Consider the following 19,250-nt stretch of genomic DNA (forward strand, 5'->3'; position numbering starts at 1 on the left):
AGGGCATTCCTTCCTTATTTAATCAGTTCTAGAATTTATCACTGTTTTATGTTCACATTTAAGTATGTTTTTAGGCAAGTTCCTAATACAGAGCTGCTTAATGTTGTACAAAGCCAAAAGAAAGCCTAATGTCCCAATTCACAGCCATTTCTGAACTAGTTTCATCTGTTGATACCTAGGGGACTTTTATGAATGTAATTGTCAGAGAGCAAGCCAATTTTACAATCTTTGCTTATCCACTCATTCTATTTATCATTTGCAATGAAAACCTTTTGGGGGGAATTTAGTTCCAAGTGCATATATTATCTTAAACAAACATAACCAAGTTTCAAATAGTGTGCTATCGCTAGCCCAGAATCCCCCCCAAAACATGAGGTGAGTTAGACCAGCAAAAAAAGCTTCACTTATTAAGCTGTTCACATCCAACTAAAAACGCAAATTTGCCACTTAAGTTACGTGTTTGCCACTTATTCAGCAATCTTAAAATATTGCTTATGTTTTGATAGCCGGTCACCACTATATACGTGACAATATGGACAAACAGTGTCAAATATAGTGTGCTTAATGGGAAAGCACTGAGAGCGTAACAGGAGCTAAACAATATGTGGTGCTGTTGCTTGGTGTGACTTGCCATATCACTTAGAATATATTTGACTAAATGCAATGACCCTTTTCATTGGTTATTTAGTGTAATAATTTGCCTGCAGCACACTTTTCAAATGTCATTCATATATCTATGTTGTATTGAGTTATATTTTTAAACAAATTTTGCTTTTTATAGAAAGGTGTATTAATTTGATCCAGAATATTCTTCTATGTCGAGATACCTTTTCTAATAATGCATTGCCAGAGTGGGTATTCATATATGTGAAATGTTCTTGCAGCAGCTATTCCCTGAAGCTCTCACACATTTAACTCAGTGAGCATGAATACACGAACATAGTGTTTTCTTTCGGCTGTTAAGGCTGAATTTAAAACATTTATAGCTAATTAACCAACTGTATTTAAAAATTATATTAAACCAAATAAAGCAGCTGCAGAATAAGAAATGAGTTTAGAATTAATTCTCTGCCATTTCAAAGGAATTTTCTAAGTAACTTAAATTACTCCTGTGCTGCAATGTGGTAAATGTATTGTAGTCTTCGGCACTGTGCATTGTGATATGTTTGTTGGTTTGCACGGTGGCCTTCAAAAGATGAATTTGGTAAATGAGCTAAAAGAAAGGAAAGTCCATTCATTGGTGTCGCTATCTACTCATGTGAACATGCTCACTGAAGTAACTCATTCATTTGCTATTATTAAATAGAGGACATATTTAATATGAATTGTTAATATTCTATTCATTGTTTTGCAACTTTTGTCTTGTGATTTTAGTTGTTGTGATTAATCTCAAATATTAAATCTTGGTATATTCTTAAATTTCAGTATCTAGCATTGTGGTCTTGAAAATTGGCTCTATCACCTAAAATAATCATATTTATCATCAGTAGGCAAATACCTCTGCATGATGAGCTGGTGCCTATTCTAATGTCAGATCCAGATATTCATGCAAATGGCTCACGTATTCTTGCTGCAGATGTTTTATAAATGCATTTGCTTCCTGTACCTAAACACATAATCAAAGTATAAATTATATGGCTTACAATTATTGCACGTAATTATTATTTTTGGAAAACTGTAAACTGAAATTCATATTTATTATATCCTTTCATTTGTATTGACAGTATATTTATAACAAACAGTATCATCCATGATCAATCCGTCATTAACAGCAAGCAGATACGTTAAGGTGTGCATGTAAACATGGGGAAATTGGAGTCATGTGTTTGTGGTGACCAAATTGCAACTGTTGATTGAACGTGATTCAATGTTGTATTTTATAATGTTATCAGGTTTAGCCCTTCCTGTTCCCCTTTGTCTGGTATTAAGAATTCCCACTCTGGCATGACAGATATTTTTCTGAGCTCCAAATGAGTAACCTATGGACATTTTGCTGAAGGATGTTATAAATGAAAATTTGACTGATATTCTATCAACTTTGCAAATGGAATGAGATGATGTGTATGAGGAACCCTGTGATCTTATCAACCTACCCCTCAACTCTCTCCAACACACATGAATGGACATGCTTGGTCAATAAGTACTACCTGATATATAATTTGAACTCAAATAGGTAATATATGCAATGATTTAACATACCTCATGGGTAAAGAAACATAATTCAATCCAAAGATGCACTCGATGGTATGTTTTCCTGTTTTTCATGTGTGCTATGTTGAGTACAGGAGCAAATAGGTCCTTCTGCAGTTGTACAGAGCCCTAGTGAGACCACACCTGGAGTATTGTGTGCAGTTTTGGTCTCCAAATTTGAGGAAGGACATACTTCTATTGAGGGAGTGCAGCGTAGGTTCACAAGGTAAATTCCCGGGATGGCGGGACTGTCATATGCTGAGAGAATGGAGCGGTTAGGCTTGTATACTCTGGAGTTTAGAAGGATGAGAGGGTAACTTATTGAAACATAGAAACATAGAAATTAGGTGCAGGAGTAGGCCATTCGGCCCTTCGAGCCTGCACCGCCATTCAATATGATCATGGCTGATTATCCAACTCAGTATCCCGTACCTGCCTTCTCTCCATACCCTCTGATCCCCTTAGCCACAAGGGCCACATCTAACTCCCTCTTAAATATAGCCAATGAACTGGCCTCGACTACCCTCTGTGGCAGAGAGTTCCAGAGATTCACCACTCTCTGTGTGAAAAAAGCTCTTCTCATCTCGGTTTTAAAGGATTTCCCCCTTATCCTTAAGCTGTGATCTTGTCCTGGACTTCCCCAACATCGGGAGCAATCTTCCTGCATCTAGCCTGTCCAACCCCTTAAGAATTTTGTAAGTTTCTATAAGATCCCCTCTCAATCTCCTAAATTCTAGAGAGTATAAACCAAGTCTATCCAGTCTTTCTTCATAAGACAGTCCTGACATCCCAGGATAACATATAAGATTATTAAGGGTTTGGACACGCTAGAGGCAGGAAACATGTTCCCGATGTTGGGGGAGTCCAGAACCAGGGGCCACAGTTTAAGAATAAGGGGTAAGCCGTTTAGAACGGAGATGAGGAAACACTTTTTCACTCGGAGAGTTGTGAGTCTGTGGAATTCTCTGCCTCAGAGGGCAGTGGAGGCCGGTTCTCTGAAAACTTTCAAGAGAGAGCTAGATAGGGTTCTTGAAGATAGGGGATATGGGGAGAAGGCAGGAACAGGGTACTGATTGTTGATGATCAGCCATGATCACATTGAATGGCGGTGCTGGCTTGAAGGGCCGTATGGCCAACTCTTGCACCTATTGTCTATTGTCTATGATAATGTGACTTGCACACATTGTGTAAATGGATGACACACGGAGTTTTAGATTTCAATGAAATAAAGACATCAAAACACATAATTTAGCAGCTCACCTTGGTTACATTGAAATATATATATGAACAGATAGGGAATATAAATAAATTAAGCTCTAATGAATATATATTTTTAATTCTGTAATTCCTACATTAGAAGTGTACTTTGGTTAAGTTTTCTATCATAACATATCTATAATTATGTAACTATATTTTTTAAAAGCATCTTTAAAAAAAGTATTTTCGAGACCCCTGATGACACTGGTAGAACACAGCTCGGTCATTCCCCCTATGATTATACTTTTTATGTAAGACGGTGGAGTAAAGCAGGTAGTGAATTAGTACAAGATATTTATTTTCATATTCTAGCAATCATTAATAGAATGACTTGGCAAAGAAACAGGAGACCTGCCAATTCTCTGTACTCAAGTTCAAGTTCAAGTGAGTTTATTGTCATGTGTCCCTGTATAGGACAATGAAATTCTTGCTTTGCTTAAGCACACAGAAAATAGTAGGCATTTACTACAACACAGATAAATGTGTCCATATACCATGATATAAATATATACACACATGAATAAATAAACTGATAAAGTGCAAATAGCAGAAAGTGGTTATTAATAATCAGAGTTTTGTCCGAGCCAGGTTTAATAGCCTGATGGCTGTGGGGAAGTAGCTATTCCTGAACCTGGTTGTTGCAGTCTTCAGGCTCCTGTACCTTCTACCTGAAGGTAACAGGGAGATGAGTGTGTGGCCAGGATGGTGTGGGTCTTTGATGATACTGCCAGCCTTTTTGAGGCAGCGACTGCGATAAATCCCCTCGATGGAAGGAAGGTCAGAGCCGATGATGAACATATTAGAAAACATCTTGGAAGAATGCACTAATGTTGAAAGGTGCAAATTCTTATAGTCAGGAGTATTTAGCAAAGGGATTATTAATTATTACGTTCCAAGTATATACGGTGTTTCAAATATAAGTTGGAAAGTGCTTTAGTGTTGCAGTAATTTAATCGTTTACCTTGAGGTCTATACATAATCATGGAGTTTAGAGCCCTTTATTGTGATAACATTAAATCTTAATATTCTTACTCTTCCCCACCCTCCTGCCCTCTCCAAATAAATATTATCTGCTGCTTTTATCCTTGGGATTTCATTACCATTTTGGGCTAACTTAGGTTGTTAATTTTTTTTGTATTTTTTTAATTTAATTGTTGAATCTATTTTCTCGCATTCTGTCATTGGCCTAAATCCAAACTCTCCAATTCCAAGATGAATATCAGACACATCATTCATTCTGTTGCAAAGAAAGATGAGGAATCTTTAAATTTTACATTTACAAGATTCTACAACAAAGGTGTTGTAAGTTGCTCTTTCTGGGCACTGCAGGTTCAAGCAGCACTGACGTAAAAGAGAACCGTAATCTGGAGAACGTCTCTCTTAAGGAAAGCAATCAAACACCTGGTGAGACGCAGCTTTCAAATGGCAGCAATTCCTCCATTAACAGAAAACGACCGTTGGAAGAAGGCAATAATGGGCACTCACATCCTAAGTTCCGTGCTAAGAAGAGGAAGAAAACACCAGGTCCCATTCTGCCAAAGAATGCACTTATGCAATTAAATGAAATTAAACCAGGCCTCCAGTACAAGTTGCTGAGTCAATCTGGCCCAGTCCATGCTCCTGTTTTCATCATGGCTGTTGAGGTCAATGGACAAAACTTTGAAGGATCTGGACCCACCAAGAAAAAAGCCAAGTTACATGTAGCTGAAAGAGCCCTGAGGTCCTTTGTCCAGTTTCCAAATGCTTCTGAGGCCCACTTGGCTATGGGTCGGATGCTGAATGTTAATACAGACTTTACTTCAGATCATTCTGACTTTCCAGATACTCTCTTTAATGGGTTTGAAACCCCAGCACAAGGAGATGATCCTTACCTCTTAGGGTCCAATGGAGATGGTTCCTTCAATTCAGGTGACTATAATTCTTTTGGTGTCTCGTGTGTTGCTGGAGGAAATACTGTAGGTCAGTCAGCAATGATTACTCCATCTTCTTTTGTCATGACTAGTGGAAAGAACCCAGTCATGATCCTGAATGAACTGCGCCCAGGACTCAAATATGAGTTTGTTTCTGAGAGTGGAGAGAGCCATGCAAAAAATTTCATCATGGCTGTGACAGTAGATGGGCAGATGTTTGAAGGGTCAGGGAGAAACAAGAAGTTGGCAAAGGCTCGTGCCGCTCAAGCAACTCTTCAAACTCTGTTTAACATGCAACTGGACTCAACTCCATCACGGCAACCTATTCTCAGTGAAGGACTTCAGCTTCACCTGCCTCAGGTAGGAAAATTGCATTTAAACATTTTACCCACTAACACAAATTAGTGTTTCGTTAACATTTAGGATAAAAGTCTTCGACAAAATACTGTTTGTGCATACAAGGAGAATACAAATACATTTCATACAGCAATCAGCCTTGCCATTCTCAAAATAATAGGGGACTAGAATTTTTTTTTAAAACCGCATTTGCTGAGAATCTGAAGTGAAAACTCAGCAAGTCAAGTGACATCCATGAAAAGGGAAACAGAGTTAATGTTTCAGATCAAAAGCCGTTCATCGGAGGTAGTAAAGAGGGAGAAACCCATATTAATTTTAAGTTGCAGAGAAGGTGATGGAAAGAGAATGGATGGAACAAAGTGAACTTCTGCGACGGGGAAGGCCAGTGCTCTGTGGGGATAAGTTGTAGTGATCCTCCAAGCATTAATTTATGGTAATAAAAAGGTGATAATGCAAAGAAATAAAAGTAAAATGTTTAACCAGCCCTGAAAGATCTCTTTCTCTATCATAGTTCATAGAACCTTTGGCCATATCTCTTCTATTTCCTGCATGCCTGCTCTCATCACCTCACCTCCTGGACAGAGCAAAGAGAGATCCCCTGATCCTCACTTTCCATGCCATTACATTTCATCCTTTTTAATGTCTGACAGTTCCAAAAAGATTCCACCACCAGACACATTATCTACCCCTTCCCTTTCAACATTTGGAAGAGACGATTCCCTTTGGGGTCTGCCTGGTCCGTTCTTCCATCCCCACCAACTACTTCTCCTATGAAACTGCTCAAGTAATATGAAAAGATGCAACACCTATCACCTTATCCTGCCTATTAGACTGCCCCCATTAACACAGCAACCAGATGACCTCCACAGTTTATCATCACTGCAACCTTGCCTCACCCTATCATACATATTCCCTATGTTCTATCCATTACCCACCATTTTTCTGAAAATCACTTGTTTACTCGATTTCCTAGTTCTAACGATGATCTTTGACCTGAAACGTTTCTCTTTCCATTGATGCTTTCTGACTCGATGAGTGCAGTGTTTTCTCTTTCTTTTATAAAAAGAGGGCATAGTGTTAGGATAAATATTTATCAAATATTTTCCAGAAGCATGCCAAAATTGACATGCAAATTGCCTTAAAAAGACAGGAAGTTCTAGAGTAATGCAGTGGGTCAGGCAATATTTTCTTCAGAGGAGTCCCAACCTGAAATGTCACCTATCCATGTTCTCTAAAGAAGCTGCCTGTCCCCTCTAAGTTAGCCTACCACTTTGTGTCTTTTTTGGTCTCCAAGCAAATTGTCTTCTTGGTTCTTCATGATTCCTATTATCATTGGCAAGGGTTTGAGCAATAATTCTTTTTTTTGCCCTCTTTCTACTTACTATCTTAGCAATTGCACCTTGAACAAATGTATGAAAACATATTTTACAATTTGTTTTTGCTCTTGAAAGGTGTACAATATTAATATTTGCTTTTACTGGTAAGATTTTGTATTTTAAATGAATAAATAATTCTAAATACTACAGATATATAATAAAAACGGTTCCCTATACGCTTAGAAATATTGACAAGTGCATGGCTTAAATCTTTCAGATGTTTGCTGGTGACACTTGCTTTTGAAATTCAAACAGTTACCACCTGTTTCTATTACCATTTTTGTTTTGTTTTGTCCATTCCTTTTCAATTATTGTACTAATTGGAGAATCTTTCAGAGCTGTCACGTTCACATATGGCTGTGTCTAACGTTGCATGATCTCGGTCCCTTGCACTGCACCCATCAATCTTTCCTTTCCCTTGCTAATTATAAAACCCTCTATCAGATCACTATAGAATCTGTTCCATTTTTAAAAACTCACTGCTTTTATGATACTTCATTTTTATATTTCCTCATGCCAGTCAGTGAGGTAGTCATGCTACTTTTAATTTTTGTAAACCTGACTCCCATATCCCTCTTGAATAGAGTGTGAAATGAAAAATGTAGTCATATTTGTGACTTGATACAAAAGGGTACCAATGAGCTTCCATTTGTAATGCTTTGCAAAGACTGGCATAAATGTTTAAAGGGCCTGTCCCACTTAGACGATTTTTTAGGAGACTGCTGGCGACTAGGCTGTCGCCACACGGTCGCCGGGGTGTCACCTGTATGATCGTGAGTAGTCTCCTCAGTCGCCCAAAGAGCCGTAGCGTTTTTCTGGTCGCCGCTGGATTTTGAAATGTTCAAAACTTTTCAGCGACCGTGGGCTTGTCGTAGCTTGTCTTCTCCTGACGTAGGTGCTGTCGTAGGTTGTTGTAGGTTCTCGCCAGGATGGCGTAGGTTGTCGCCAGGATGACGTAGGTTGTCGCCAGGTGATGTAGGTTGTTGCCGGTGCTGACTTCGGTGAATTCCATTGCCATAGTCGTCGGCAGTCACCTAAAAAATCGCCTAAGTGGGACAGGCCCATTAGTCCAGTCGCCGATTTTTCAGCGACCTGCTATGACTTTGACAGTCGCCTAAAAAATCGCCTAGTGGGACAGGGCAATAACATGGGTTAAAGGTGAGAAGAGAGAGATTTAATAGGCACTTTTGGGGGTACTTTTTCCATTCGAAGGACAGTAGGCATATGGAGCTAGCTGCCTGACAAGGTAGTTGTCAGATACAATAACAATATTTAAAAGGCACCTGGACAGGTACACGGATAGGAAAGGTTTAGAGGGAAAGGCAAATGAGACTAGCTTTGATGGGATATCTTGGTTGGCATGGATGAGTTAGGCTGAAAGACCTGTTTTGGTACTGTAAGGCTCTATGACTCTAGAGTTCCCACAGTCTTTATCTTCCATCCCACTGCCTCCACATGCTATGTGCCATCCTTTATAATAACGCCAGCTCCATCAATATTCCACCATCATTCATAAATTCACCTCACATCACTTTTCAGCATTTTGCAGGGATTACTCCCTTTGTGACTCCCTTTATACTCTCCCATCCCTGCTTACCAGCCCCTGTACCTTAGGACTTTCACATGCATCCACATGAGGTGTGGCAACTGTCCATTGAATCATCACTTCCCACCAGGGACCCAAACGTTCTTTCCAAAGGGAGCAGTTCACATACTATTTCCAACCTTGTCTTCTGCATTCACCGTATATAATATGACCTTTCTCTATATTGGAGAAATCAAATAAGATTGGATGATCACTTTGTAAAGTTCCTGTGCTTTGTCCGCAAGAATGATCCTGAGTTTCCAGTAGCCTTCCATTTTAATTCACTACCCCCTTCCCACTCTGAGCTCACTGTCTGTGACCTCCTACTCTTTTACAAAAAGCTTCATGCAAGCTCGGGAAACATCTCTTCATCCTCCATCTGGGCACATTGCCATCTCTGGATTTAACATGAAACTTTGTACCGTTAGATAACATGATCTCACTTCTATATCAGAACCATTTCCATCTGCCCATTTTCCCTCTCTCTGTATAGTCTGAACTGCTGAACATGTCCCACTATATCAGAACTACATGGCCACATACATATAGCTGCTACCCTGACAACCTATTTCTCTCTTTCTCAGGACTGATGAAGGGCCCCCCATCTGAAACATTAACTGTTTATTTTTCCACAGATGATGCCTAACCACCTTAATTTTTTTAGGATTTTCCATTTTCTGGTTTGTTTTTTTCTGTCCTACTCACGTACGTTTAGCTAGACAGGCCTGTGCCCCCATTAATAACTATTTATATAGGTCTTGGAGCTTAATATGGGATAGCTATCCCCAATCTACTCTCATCAATCCACCAACACAGTCATAGACAGATAAATATGCAAAAGACAGGTAAGGATGAGACAAGGTTATTTTATTTCTGTTGTTGGTTCAACTCACTACCTGATTTAGATGTCGTCTTGCAGCTTAGTCTTTTGGTACTCATCATACTTGGTTATTGGTGGTGCTACCAAGTGGATCTTGGCATTGCACTTTGAAGTCCCCTGACTGTACATTCTGTGCTCGAGCTACCAAGTATATCTGGTTCAGTTGAATGAATGCTCCGTAATGTACATGTGTAAATGATATAAAAAGTTAAGTTTGCAGATTTTCTTACTAGTCAAGAGTGTTTTATTGTCATATGTCTCAGATAGAACAATGAAATTCTAATTTGCTGAAGCACAACAGAATATGTAAACATAGTACACTGTAAACAATATGATAAATGAGAGAGGAAAAAAAAAGTTCTGTGAGTATATACACATACTCACAAATACACCACACACACACACACACACACACACACACACACACACACACACTCACACACACACATGTGTGGGTAAGAATGAACTGCAGATGCTGGTTTAAATCAAAGGTGGACACAAAATGCTGGAGTAACTCAGCGGGTGAGGCAGCATCTCTGGAGAGAAGGAATGGGTGACGTTTCAGGTCAAGGCCCTTCTTCAGACTAATGTCAGGGGAGGGGGCTGGACAAAGATAGAATGTAGTCGGAGACAGAAAGACTAGTGGAAGAGGAAGGGGATGGAGTGAGAAAACAAGGGCTATCTGAAGTTAGAGAAGTCAATGTTCATACCGCTGGGGTGTAAACTATCCAAGCGAAATATAAGGTACTGTTCCTCCAATTTACGGTGGGCCTCACTCTGGCCATGGAGGAATTGACCAGAGAGTTATGGAGGGAGCGGTCTCTGCGGATAGCTGAAAGGGGAGAAGATGAGAAGATGTGACTAGTGGTGGGATCCCATTGGAGGTGGTGACAATGTCGAAGGATTAGCTGTAGTATGTGACGGCTGGTATGGTGGAAGGTGACTTCTTCGATGACTGTAGTGATGCTACCTCCTGCACGCATACAGAACTCACTGACCATCCAATTCCCCACTAACTTCCATCCGGCACTCAAATACACCTGGACCATTTCCGACATCTCCCTAACGTTTCTAGACCTCACTATCTCCATCGCAGGTGACAGACTACTGACTGACATCTACTATAAACCCACTGACTCCCATGGCTATCTGGACTACACTTCTTCCCACCCTGCTTCCTGTAAGGACTCCATCCCCTACTCCCAATTCCTCCATCTACGTCGCATCTGCACCCAGGATGCAAACCAGGGCATCGGACATGTCCTCATTCTTTAGGGAACGGGGGTTCCTCTCTTCTACTATAGATGAGGCTCTCACCAGGGTCTCTTCTATACCCCGTAACTCTGCTCTCACTCCCCAACCCCCCACTCGTAACAAGGACAGTCCCACCTTGTCCTCACCTTCCACCCTACCAGCAGTCACATACAACAGATAATCCTTTGACATTTTTGCCACCTCCAACGGGATCCCAGCTCCTCCCCTTTCGGCTTTCCGCAGAGACCGCTCCCTGGTCAATTCATCCCTTCCCACCCAAACCACCCCCTCTCCTGATACTTTCCCTTGCAACCGCAGCAAATGCTACACTTGTCGCTTTACCTCCCCCCCTTGACTCCATCCAAGGACCTAAGCAGTCTTTCCAGGTGTGGCAGAAGTTCACCTGCACCTCCTCCGACCTCATCTATTGCATCCGCTGCTCTAGGTGTCAGCTGCTCTACATCGGTGAGACCAAACGTAGGCTTGGCGATCGCTTCGCCCAACACCTCTGCTCGGTTCGCAATAACCAACCTGATCTCCCGGTTGCTCAGCACTTCAACCCCCCCTCCCATTCCGAATCCGACCTTTCTGTCCTGGGCCTCCTCCATGGCCAAAGTGAGGCCCACTGTAAATTGGAGGAACAGCCCCTCATATTTCGCTTGGGTAGTTTACACCCCAGCGGTATGAACATTGACTTCTCCAATTTCAGGTAGACCCTGCTTTCTCCCTCTTTCCCCTCCCCTTCCCAGCTCTCCCACAGCGCAATGTCTCCGTCTCTTCCTTTCATCTTCCCGCCCAACCCCCCCACCCCCACATCAGTCTGAAGAAGGGTCTCGACCTGAAACGTTGCCTATTTCCTTCGCTCTACAGATGCTGCCTCACCCGCTGTTTCTCCAGCATTTTTGTCTACCAAAGGACTACTGAGAATATGTTTTTATCTCCAGGTGATTGAAATTTCCATTTATGGTGGTAAGATTTGAACTCGTGTCTCCAATTTTCTATTCCAAGTTTATGAAATACAAGTTCAATTTAATCACTGCACAACCATTCTTTGATAATATGGTAACATCAACAAAATTTCAACATAATAGAACAGTTTCTGAATCCCAAAGAGCTTTGTCACTTATTTTAATATCCTGGAGCACACATGGTCAAGTCAAGGAGAACCATCTGTCTCGATCCTCCTTTTTTGTTTAACGTGTATTAAATCCATTGAGTTTCTCATCTTGATTTATTTTTCCTTTTCATTACTGGTAATTTACCAATTTTCTGTGCTGTAAGCTTGATGCTTGTTCAATACATCTGCAATGGCCTTGTATATTACTGCATTAATAGTTTATTTTTAATTGGCTAGCATGTGCTTAAGCAGCTTCATGTTTTGTAGAAATATTTCCTGTTGGCTTTTGCGTTATTTGTAAACTTTTTTTACTATTTTCATTTGCAGGTCTTACTATTTTTAAATGAATGGTTTATTTTCTATTATTAATCTAATTTAGTTACCTAACATTTGTGTGATACTTCTGTTTGCTTTATGCATGGTAACCATGGCTGCCTTGCATAAATGGAGCTTTTCCACTTCTGGGGTACATATTAGACTTGTGATGTGATGCACACACCCGTAAATACCTTAGAACTATTATGTTAATCTAATGTCTCATCCTTCCAAAGTCAGATTCCTTTGTAAAATCTTTGTTTGAATTTGATATTTCTCTTCCTGAAAGGTCACACGTTGACATTCTTCGCATAGCATGTTCTATCTGATTAGATGAAGTCATTAGAAAGACAATCATTACATTATGAAGACAAGGTTCAGAAATAAATAAAGAACATTGCACAATGAATGTGGGAAATATTATTGGGTAAGAAATAAGATGGCCTGTGATTCCTTTGGTTCCTTCACATGGGAGCATCAAGTCATAGAGTTGTAGAGTAATACAGCATGGAAACAGGCCCTTCGGCCTAACTTGTCCACACCAGCCAATATGCTCCATCGAACTGTATTTGGCCCATATCCTTCTAAACCTTGCTTGTCCATGTACTTGTTCAAATGAATTTTAAATGTTGTGATAGTACTTGCCTTAACTACCTCCTCTGGCCATATACCCACCACCCTTTGTGTCAAAATGTTGCCCCTCAAGTTCCTATTAAATCCTTCCCCTCTCACCTTAAACCTCATTTAGTTTAGTTTATTATTGTACTGTGTTCCAAGATACAGTGAAAAGCTTTTTATTGTGTGCTATCCAGCCAAAGAAAAGCATATGCATGATTACAATCAAACCTTCCACAGTGTACAGATAAAGGGTACAACACTTTGTGCAAGGTGAAGTCTGATTAAAGATTGTTCAAAAGTCTCCAATGAGATAGATGGGAGGTCAGGACCGCCCTCTGGTTGGCGAGAGGACAGTTCAGTTGCCTGATATCAGGTGGGAAGAAACTCCCTGAATCTGGAGGTATGCATTTTGAAACATCTGTACCTCTTGCCTGGTCCTTAAGGGCCTGTCCCACTTGGGCGTCATTTGCACGTCACGCAGATCGCGCGCAAAGATTTTGTACATCCCAAAATCCTGGGGCGTGATATGAATTTGAAAAATGTTGTGTGCAGCTGGAGCTGAGTGTCCTTGTACTTGAATCACTGAGAAATTAATATGCAGCTGATGCAAGCAATTAGGAAAGCTGAACAATATGAATTGAATACAAGGGTAGAAACATCTTGCTCCATTAATAGAGGCCTTATCCTGAGACCTCATCTTAAATGTTGTGTGCACGTCAAGTCTCCCTAGTTATGGAAGGTTAAAGTTGCATTTGAAAAAGGACAATGAAGATTCATCAGAATAATTCCTGGAATGGTAGTTTGTCATTTGAGAAGAGATTAAACAATGGGACCATACTCTCCTGAGTTAAGAAGAATGAGAAATTAACACATTATATTGAAAAAAAATAAGATAGGGTTTGACATTTAATGCAGACATACTTTTTGGCTAGGATGTGTGGAACAAGTAATCACCATCTCTGAAATAATGGCTTGGCCATTCAGGACAGAGCTGAGAAGAAATAGTGAGAACAGTGAACCTTTGCAATTCTCTACCAAAGTAGACTGGAGGCTCAGGCACCAAGTATATTCAGGAGATCAATAGAAAATGTCAGGAAAAAATATATTGGAGGGCAGAGCAAGATCAAAGGGCCGAATAGCTTGCTTATGCTCCCAGTGCTCTTAATAGAGTAATGTTTGTATTGTGGATAATGATGTTGAGTAATTTCCATCAAATAAAACAAGTTGGAAGCACAAAACAGGTCAGCAAAAATCCACAGATTTTGCCTGGCCTGCAGTGTATTTCTGCATGTTCTGTTTTCATTTAGGACTTCTATCATCTATACTTATGGATTAATCAATCAGATGATACTAACAGCAAAGTCGTGTTGTTATCTCAGTAAACCTCTGCCTTTCATTTTTCTATTAGATAAAGCCAGCTTAACTTGTTTGCCAATTCCCCTTTTTTTCATCAGAAATCTTTCTAGGTGCCATTATTTTTAATTTATCTAAAAGGAACACTGGAAGCACGAAACAGGCGCTGTGCACACAACAGCCAGCCACCCATAGATCTCTTGTCTTTTTCTTTTTTTTCACTTCACTTTTAATTTAATTTTAATTTCAACTTTTTTGTGTATCTTGTTGTGTGTTGTGACTATTGGCAGACTATTTTCCCTCCAGGGATGAATAAAGTTTTATTGTATCATATTAAAACATACATTTTAAATTGTACACTTTTTTAAAATAACATTTCCTGGTATTCTAATCTTGTACTGCTCAATGCTCATTTTGGCATGAGGTTGTTCTCAGTGATCCCAGTGTACTGCTAGATCACACTATCGTTTGCACATTAGCCCTGTAACATAAAATGAAAGTAAACTTAAATGTCGTTAACCAGGTCAAAATTTGGTGATTGATTGTTTAATTTATTTTATTTATGCACAATGTAAATCATAGAGAACAGTTTTAAAAGAAGGCAGCATGTATGAATGCTAAGGGAAGTCATGGTAAGGTGCTGACAGAACAGAAACATCTGGGAAATCCAAGGGTGGAGGAGTCTGCTTCTTGACCAATAACAACTGGTGCAACCCTGGAAATATCAAGATGCTTTCCCGTTCCTGCTCGCCGGATCTGGAGCACCTGACGATCTCATGCCGCCCATTCTACCTTCCCCGGGAGTTCGGCTCATTGATCATCACAGCCGTCTACATTCCACCACACCGACGTGGCACTATCGGCCCTATACGATGTGCTATGTCGACAGCTGGTTCAAAATGCTGCCGCTCGCCTTTTGACCGGAACTCGAAAGAGGGAGCACATTACGCCAATTTTGGCCTCCCTTCACTGGCTCCCAGTGCACTTTCGAGTTCATTTTAAAATTATTTTATTTGTTTTCAAATCGTTGAATGGGCTCGCCCCGCCTTACCTCTCTGAGCTGCTCCACCTATATGCTCCTGCCCGGTGCCTCAGGTCAGCTGATCAGCTGCTCCTTGAGGTACCACGGTCTAAGCGGAAGCTCAGAGGGGATAGAGCCTTTTCTGTTGCTGCTCCGGCACTTTGGAACACCTTGCCGTTGCACATCAGACAGGCCCCCTCACTGTCCATCTTCAAATCCTCCCTAAAAACTCATTTTTATTCTCTGGCTTTTGACACTGGCTGAGACATTGCTCCTGTTCTTAGTGCTTTTAATGTCTTTTAATTTTTACTGTTTTTAGTCCTTCGTTTTACGGTTTTTAATGGTTTGTAATAACTTTTTGTCCATGAGTTCTCATGTACAGCACTTTGTGGCAACTGCGGTTGTTTAAAGCGCTTTATAAATAAAGTTTATTATTATTATTATTATTATTATCAAAACAAGTACCCGGATGCGGCTATGGTGGTGGCTGGAGATTTTAATAAATCAAATCTCAAAAAGGTCATGCCGAACTTCTACCAACACATCACGTGTGTCATCAGGGGGGTAAGAACATTGGACCACTGCTATACGCCGTTCCGGAAGGGCGACAAGGCCGTTTCACTCCATCCCCTAGGAAAATCTGACCATGCTGCCATTTTCCTGCTGCCGGAGTATAAACAGAGGATAGTTCGGGAAGCGGCAGTGACGAGGGACGTAAAGTGGTGGTCCGACCAGTCAGAGGCCATGGTGCAAGATGCACTGAGCGATGTCGACTGGAATATATTCCAAGCAAGTTCCAGTGACGTCAGTGAGTTTGCGGAAGCAGTCACGGACTTCATCGTAACAATAACCAACAACATCGTCCCCACGGTAAGGGTAAGGTCCTTTCCGAATCAAAAACCCTGAATCCGGAAACATAGACGTCTACAAGGTAGAGTCCTACCGACTGCGAAGGGCGGTGAAGGACGCAAAAATGAGGTGCAGGGACACGATGGAGTCACAGATGGAGCAGCAGGACACCAGACGCCTGTGGCAGGGGCTACGGACTGTGATCAACTGCCGGAGCACCACACCCTCATCCGCAAGTGCCGGCACCTCCCTAGCTGATGACCTGAACTCCTTTTACGCTCATTTCAAGACGGGCAACACCACCCCAGATCTGCCGACTAATGACAATACCGCCAGCTGGCTAACGAAGCTGAAGGGAGGATTGTGCTCTGACACGGGTAAACATGAGGAAAGCTGCAGGCCCCGATGGCATCTCGGGGTGAGTACTTAAGTCCTGTGCTATGCAGCTAGCTCTGGTGCTCACTACAATAATTAACAACAAGCCTGTGAAGGCCAAATTGGATACTGGGGCTTGCGTGAAAGGAATGTCTCTGCACGTCTACAACAAGATAAAAAATAATGAGACCTTGACTAGAGATGGCTCTACCTTACATGCTTATGGGGGGGAGGTTCTGCATCCTCTTGTAAGAACTAGCTTTAAATGTGTGCTGCAAAACACCACAAGAAATTTGACTTTCTATATCCTAAAATCGGACTCTGTGACTCTACTGGACACCCATGCGTGCCAGGACCTAGGGCTAGTCTGCTTCAACCGCTCCGTTCACAAGTTACTCATATCTGAGGACCCGATAAAAAGCTACCCTTATCTGTTCGATGGCAAGCTGGGCAAGCTGCCTGCGACCTATAAGATCGCCATTGATCCCACCGTCGTCCCAGCGATCCGTGCCCCCCACCGCGTGCCACATGCCATGCGAGACAGAATTGAGATTGAACTAAAAAACATGGTCTCCATGGGTGTACCAGCCGAAATCAGTGAACCCACAGACTGGGTCTCTACCATGGTTGCCACGCATAAGAAAGACAAAAACGAGCTCCGCGTGTGCATCAATCCAAGAGACCTAAACAATGCCATCAAGCGCCCTCACTATCCGATTAGGACTGTTGAGGACGTCGCTGCACAAATCGGGCGCGCAACAGTGTTTTCTGTACTAGACGCAAAAAGCACGTTCTGGCTGATACCTCTAGATGACGAGTCCTCGAACCTCACTACGTTTGCTACACCGTTTGGTAGATTCAAATTTCTTAGAATGCCATTCGGCATCAACTTGGCCAGTGAGGTTTTTCAAAGAACCATGGAACAGCTGTTCACAGGCCTCCCGTGTGCCATCATCGTAGATGACATCCTGGTTTATGGCAAGGACATAGCGGAGCACGACAACAACCTCTAGCTTTTTCTGGACAGGGCACGTGAGATTAACCTAAAATTCAACTCCAAGAAATGCAAGTTCCGCGTTCCAGAGGTCACTTATGTCGGACACGTGTTCACCTCTGATGGTCTTAAGCCTGACCCGAAGAAGACTGCTGCCATCAGAGAAATGCCAGCCCCTACCGACGTGCTAAGCCTACAACGATTTCTGGGTAGGGTGAACTATCTAGGAAAGATCATACCGAATCTAAGCAAACTCAGTTCACCACTGAGACAACTCACCCGCAAGGTCACTGAATGAACCTGGTACCAGCAGCATTAACAGGTATTCGATTTTTTTAAACTTCAGCTGGCCAGCGCTCCTACCCTGACGTACTTCGACCTGAAGCGTCCTGTCACGATAACCTGTGATGCCTCACAATACAGGCTGGGCGCAGCCTGCTTCAAACAACAGACCCTGATGGGACTGTACTACCTGTATCATATGTCTCCCGCACCATGACGGACACCGAACAGCGCTATGCCCAGATCGAGAAAGAGCTGCTTGCTGTGGTCTTCGCTTGCTCAAAATTCAAGGATTTCATCATTGGGAACACTTTCACAGTCGAAACCGACCACCAACCACATGTAACCATCCTGAACAAACCTATACACGCAGCACCTGCTCGACTGCAGCGCATGATGATGCAGCTCCAGCGGTTCGACTTCAGAATCGTTTACAAAAAAGGAAAGGACATGCTTGTTGCTGACACTCTCTCGTGCACCTCGTGCATCTAGTGAATGACATCCCTATGAATGCGATGAGCTTACGGTTCTCAAGGTTGATTTCGTTCCCTGCGCCGCCTGGCTGAACACACAGCCGCTGACGGCACTCTACAGCTACTCTCATCCATAATCAAAAGAGGCTGGCCAGACAGACAATCCAGCACACCACTGGAAGTGCAGCGTTCCTCCTTGTCCGCGATGAGCTGGTAATACAGGACGGTGTCATTGTTAAAGGTCACAAAATCATGATCCCATCATCCTTAAAAGACGAATACTACAAAGAGGCACACAACGGTCACCCAGGCAACGAGGCCACGTTGGCCCACGCACAGAGCATGTTCCACTGGCCCGGGATGACCAAGTACATACGGGACAGAACAGCATCGTGCCCCATCTGCAACAGTTTGGCACCACGCCAACAGAAACAGCCTCTGCTACAACAACCCCCACCAGCACTGCCCTGGACATCGCCGGCAGCAGACATTTTCGAATGCCACGGTAAACACTACCTAGTCCTAGTTGACTCCTATTACAACTGGTTCGAACTCGATTTACTGCCCACCATCCTATCCGACATGGTTATTCAAAAGCTACAGAGACACTTTTCCACATTCGGCGCACCTGTCCGTCTGCAAACTGACAACGGAAGACAATTTACCAGTCACGCGTTCAAACACTTTGCCAAGCGGTGGAACTTCCACCATGTCACAAGCAACCCTGAATACCCCCAATCCAACGGGCTCGCTGAACGTGCCGTCAGGAGTGCAAAACCACTAATGGAACGCTCCCACCTGGCCAAGTCAGATGTTTATCTCGACTTTTTAAACCTTAGAAACAGCTCCAGAGACGGGGTCCTAAGCTCACCAGCTCAATGCCTGATGTCTCGGACAACACGACCTCCGATACCAATCGCTCAGCGGAAGCTGATGCCACAGGTGTATAAACCAGCCGCGGTCCAGAAGCGCATTCAGGAGAAACACAACATCCAGAAACGCTCATATGACAAGTCCAGTAAACCACTGAAGCCGCTACTGCAG

General features: G+C 42.2%; 1 protein-coding gene across 3 annotated transcripts in view; it reads left to right on the plus strand.

Annotated features, from left to right (window-relative positions):
- Positions 1 to 19,250, plus strand: part of adarb1 (adenosine deaminase RNA specific B1) — a 222,378-nt gene that overhangs the window by 166,572 nt on the left and 36,556 nt on the right. For all 3 annotated transcript variants that reach the window (XM_033024436.1, XM_033024437.1, XM_033024438.1), the window contains one exon: positions 4,777 to 5,717. In XM_033024436.1, coding sequence (XP_032880327.1) covers positions 4,777 to 5,717 — 941 coding nt within the window. The remainder of the gene's footprint in view (positions 1 to 4,776; positions 5,718 to 19,250) is intronic.

Source organism: Amblyraja radiata, chromosome 7 (assembly GCF_010909765.2).
Source record: "Amblyraja radiata isolate CabotCenter1 chromosome 7, sAmbRad1.1.pri, whole genome shotgun sequence".
Classification (NCBI taxonomy): Eukaryota; Metazoa; Chordata; class Chondrichthyes; order Rajiformes; family Rajidae; genus Amblyraja; species Amblyraja radiata.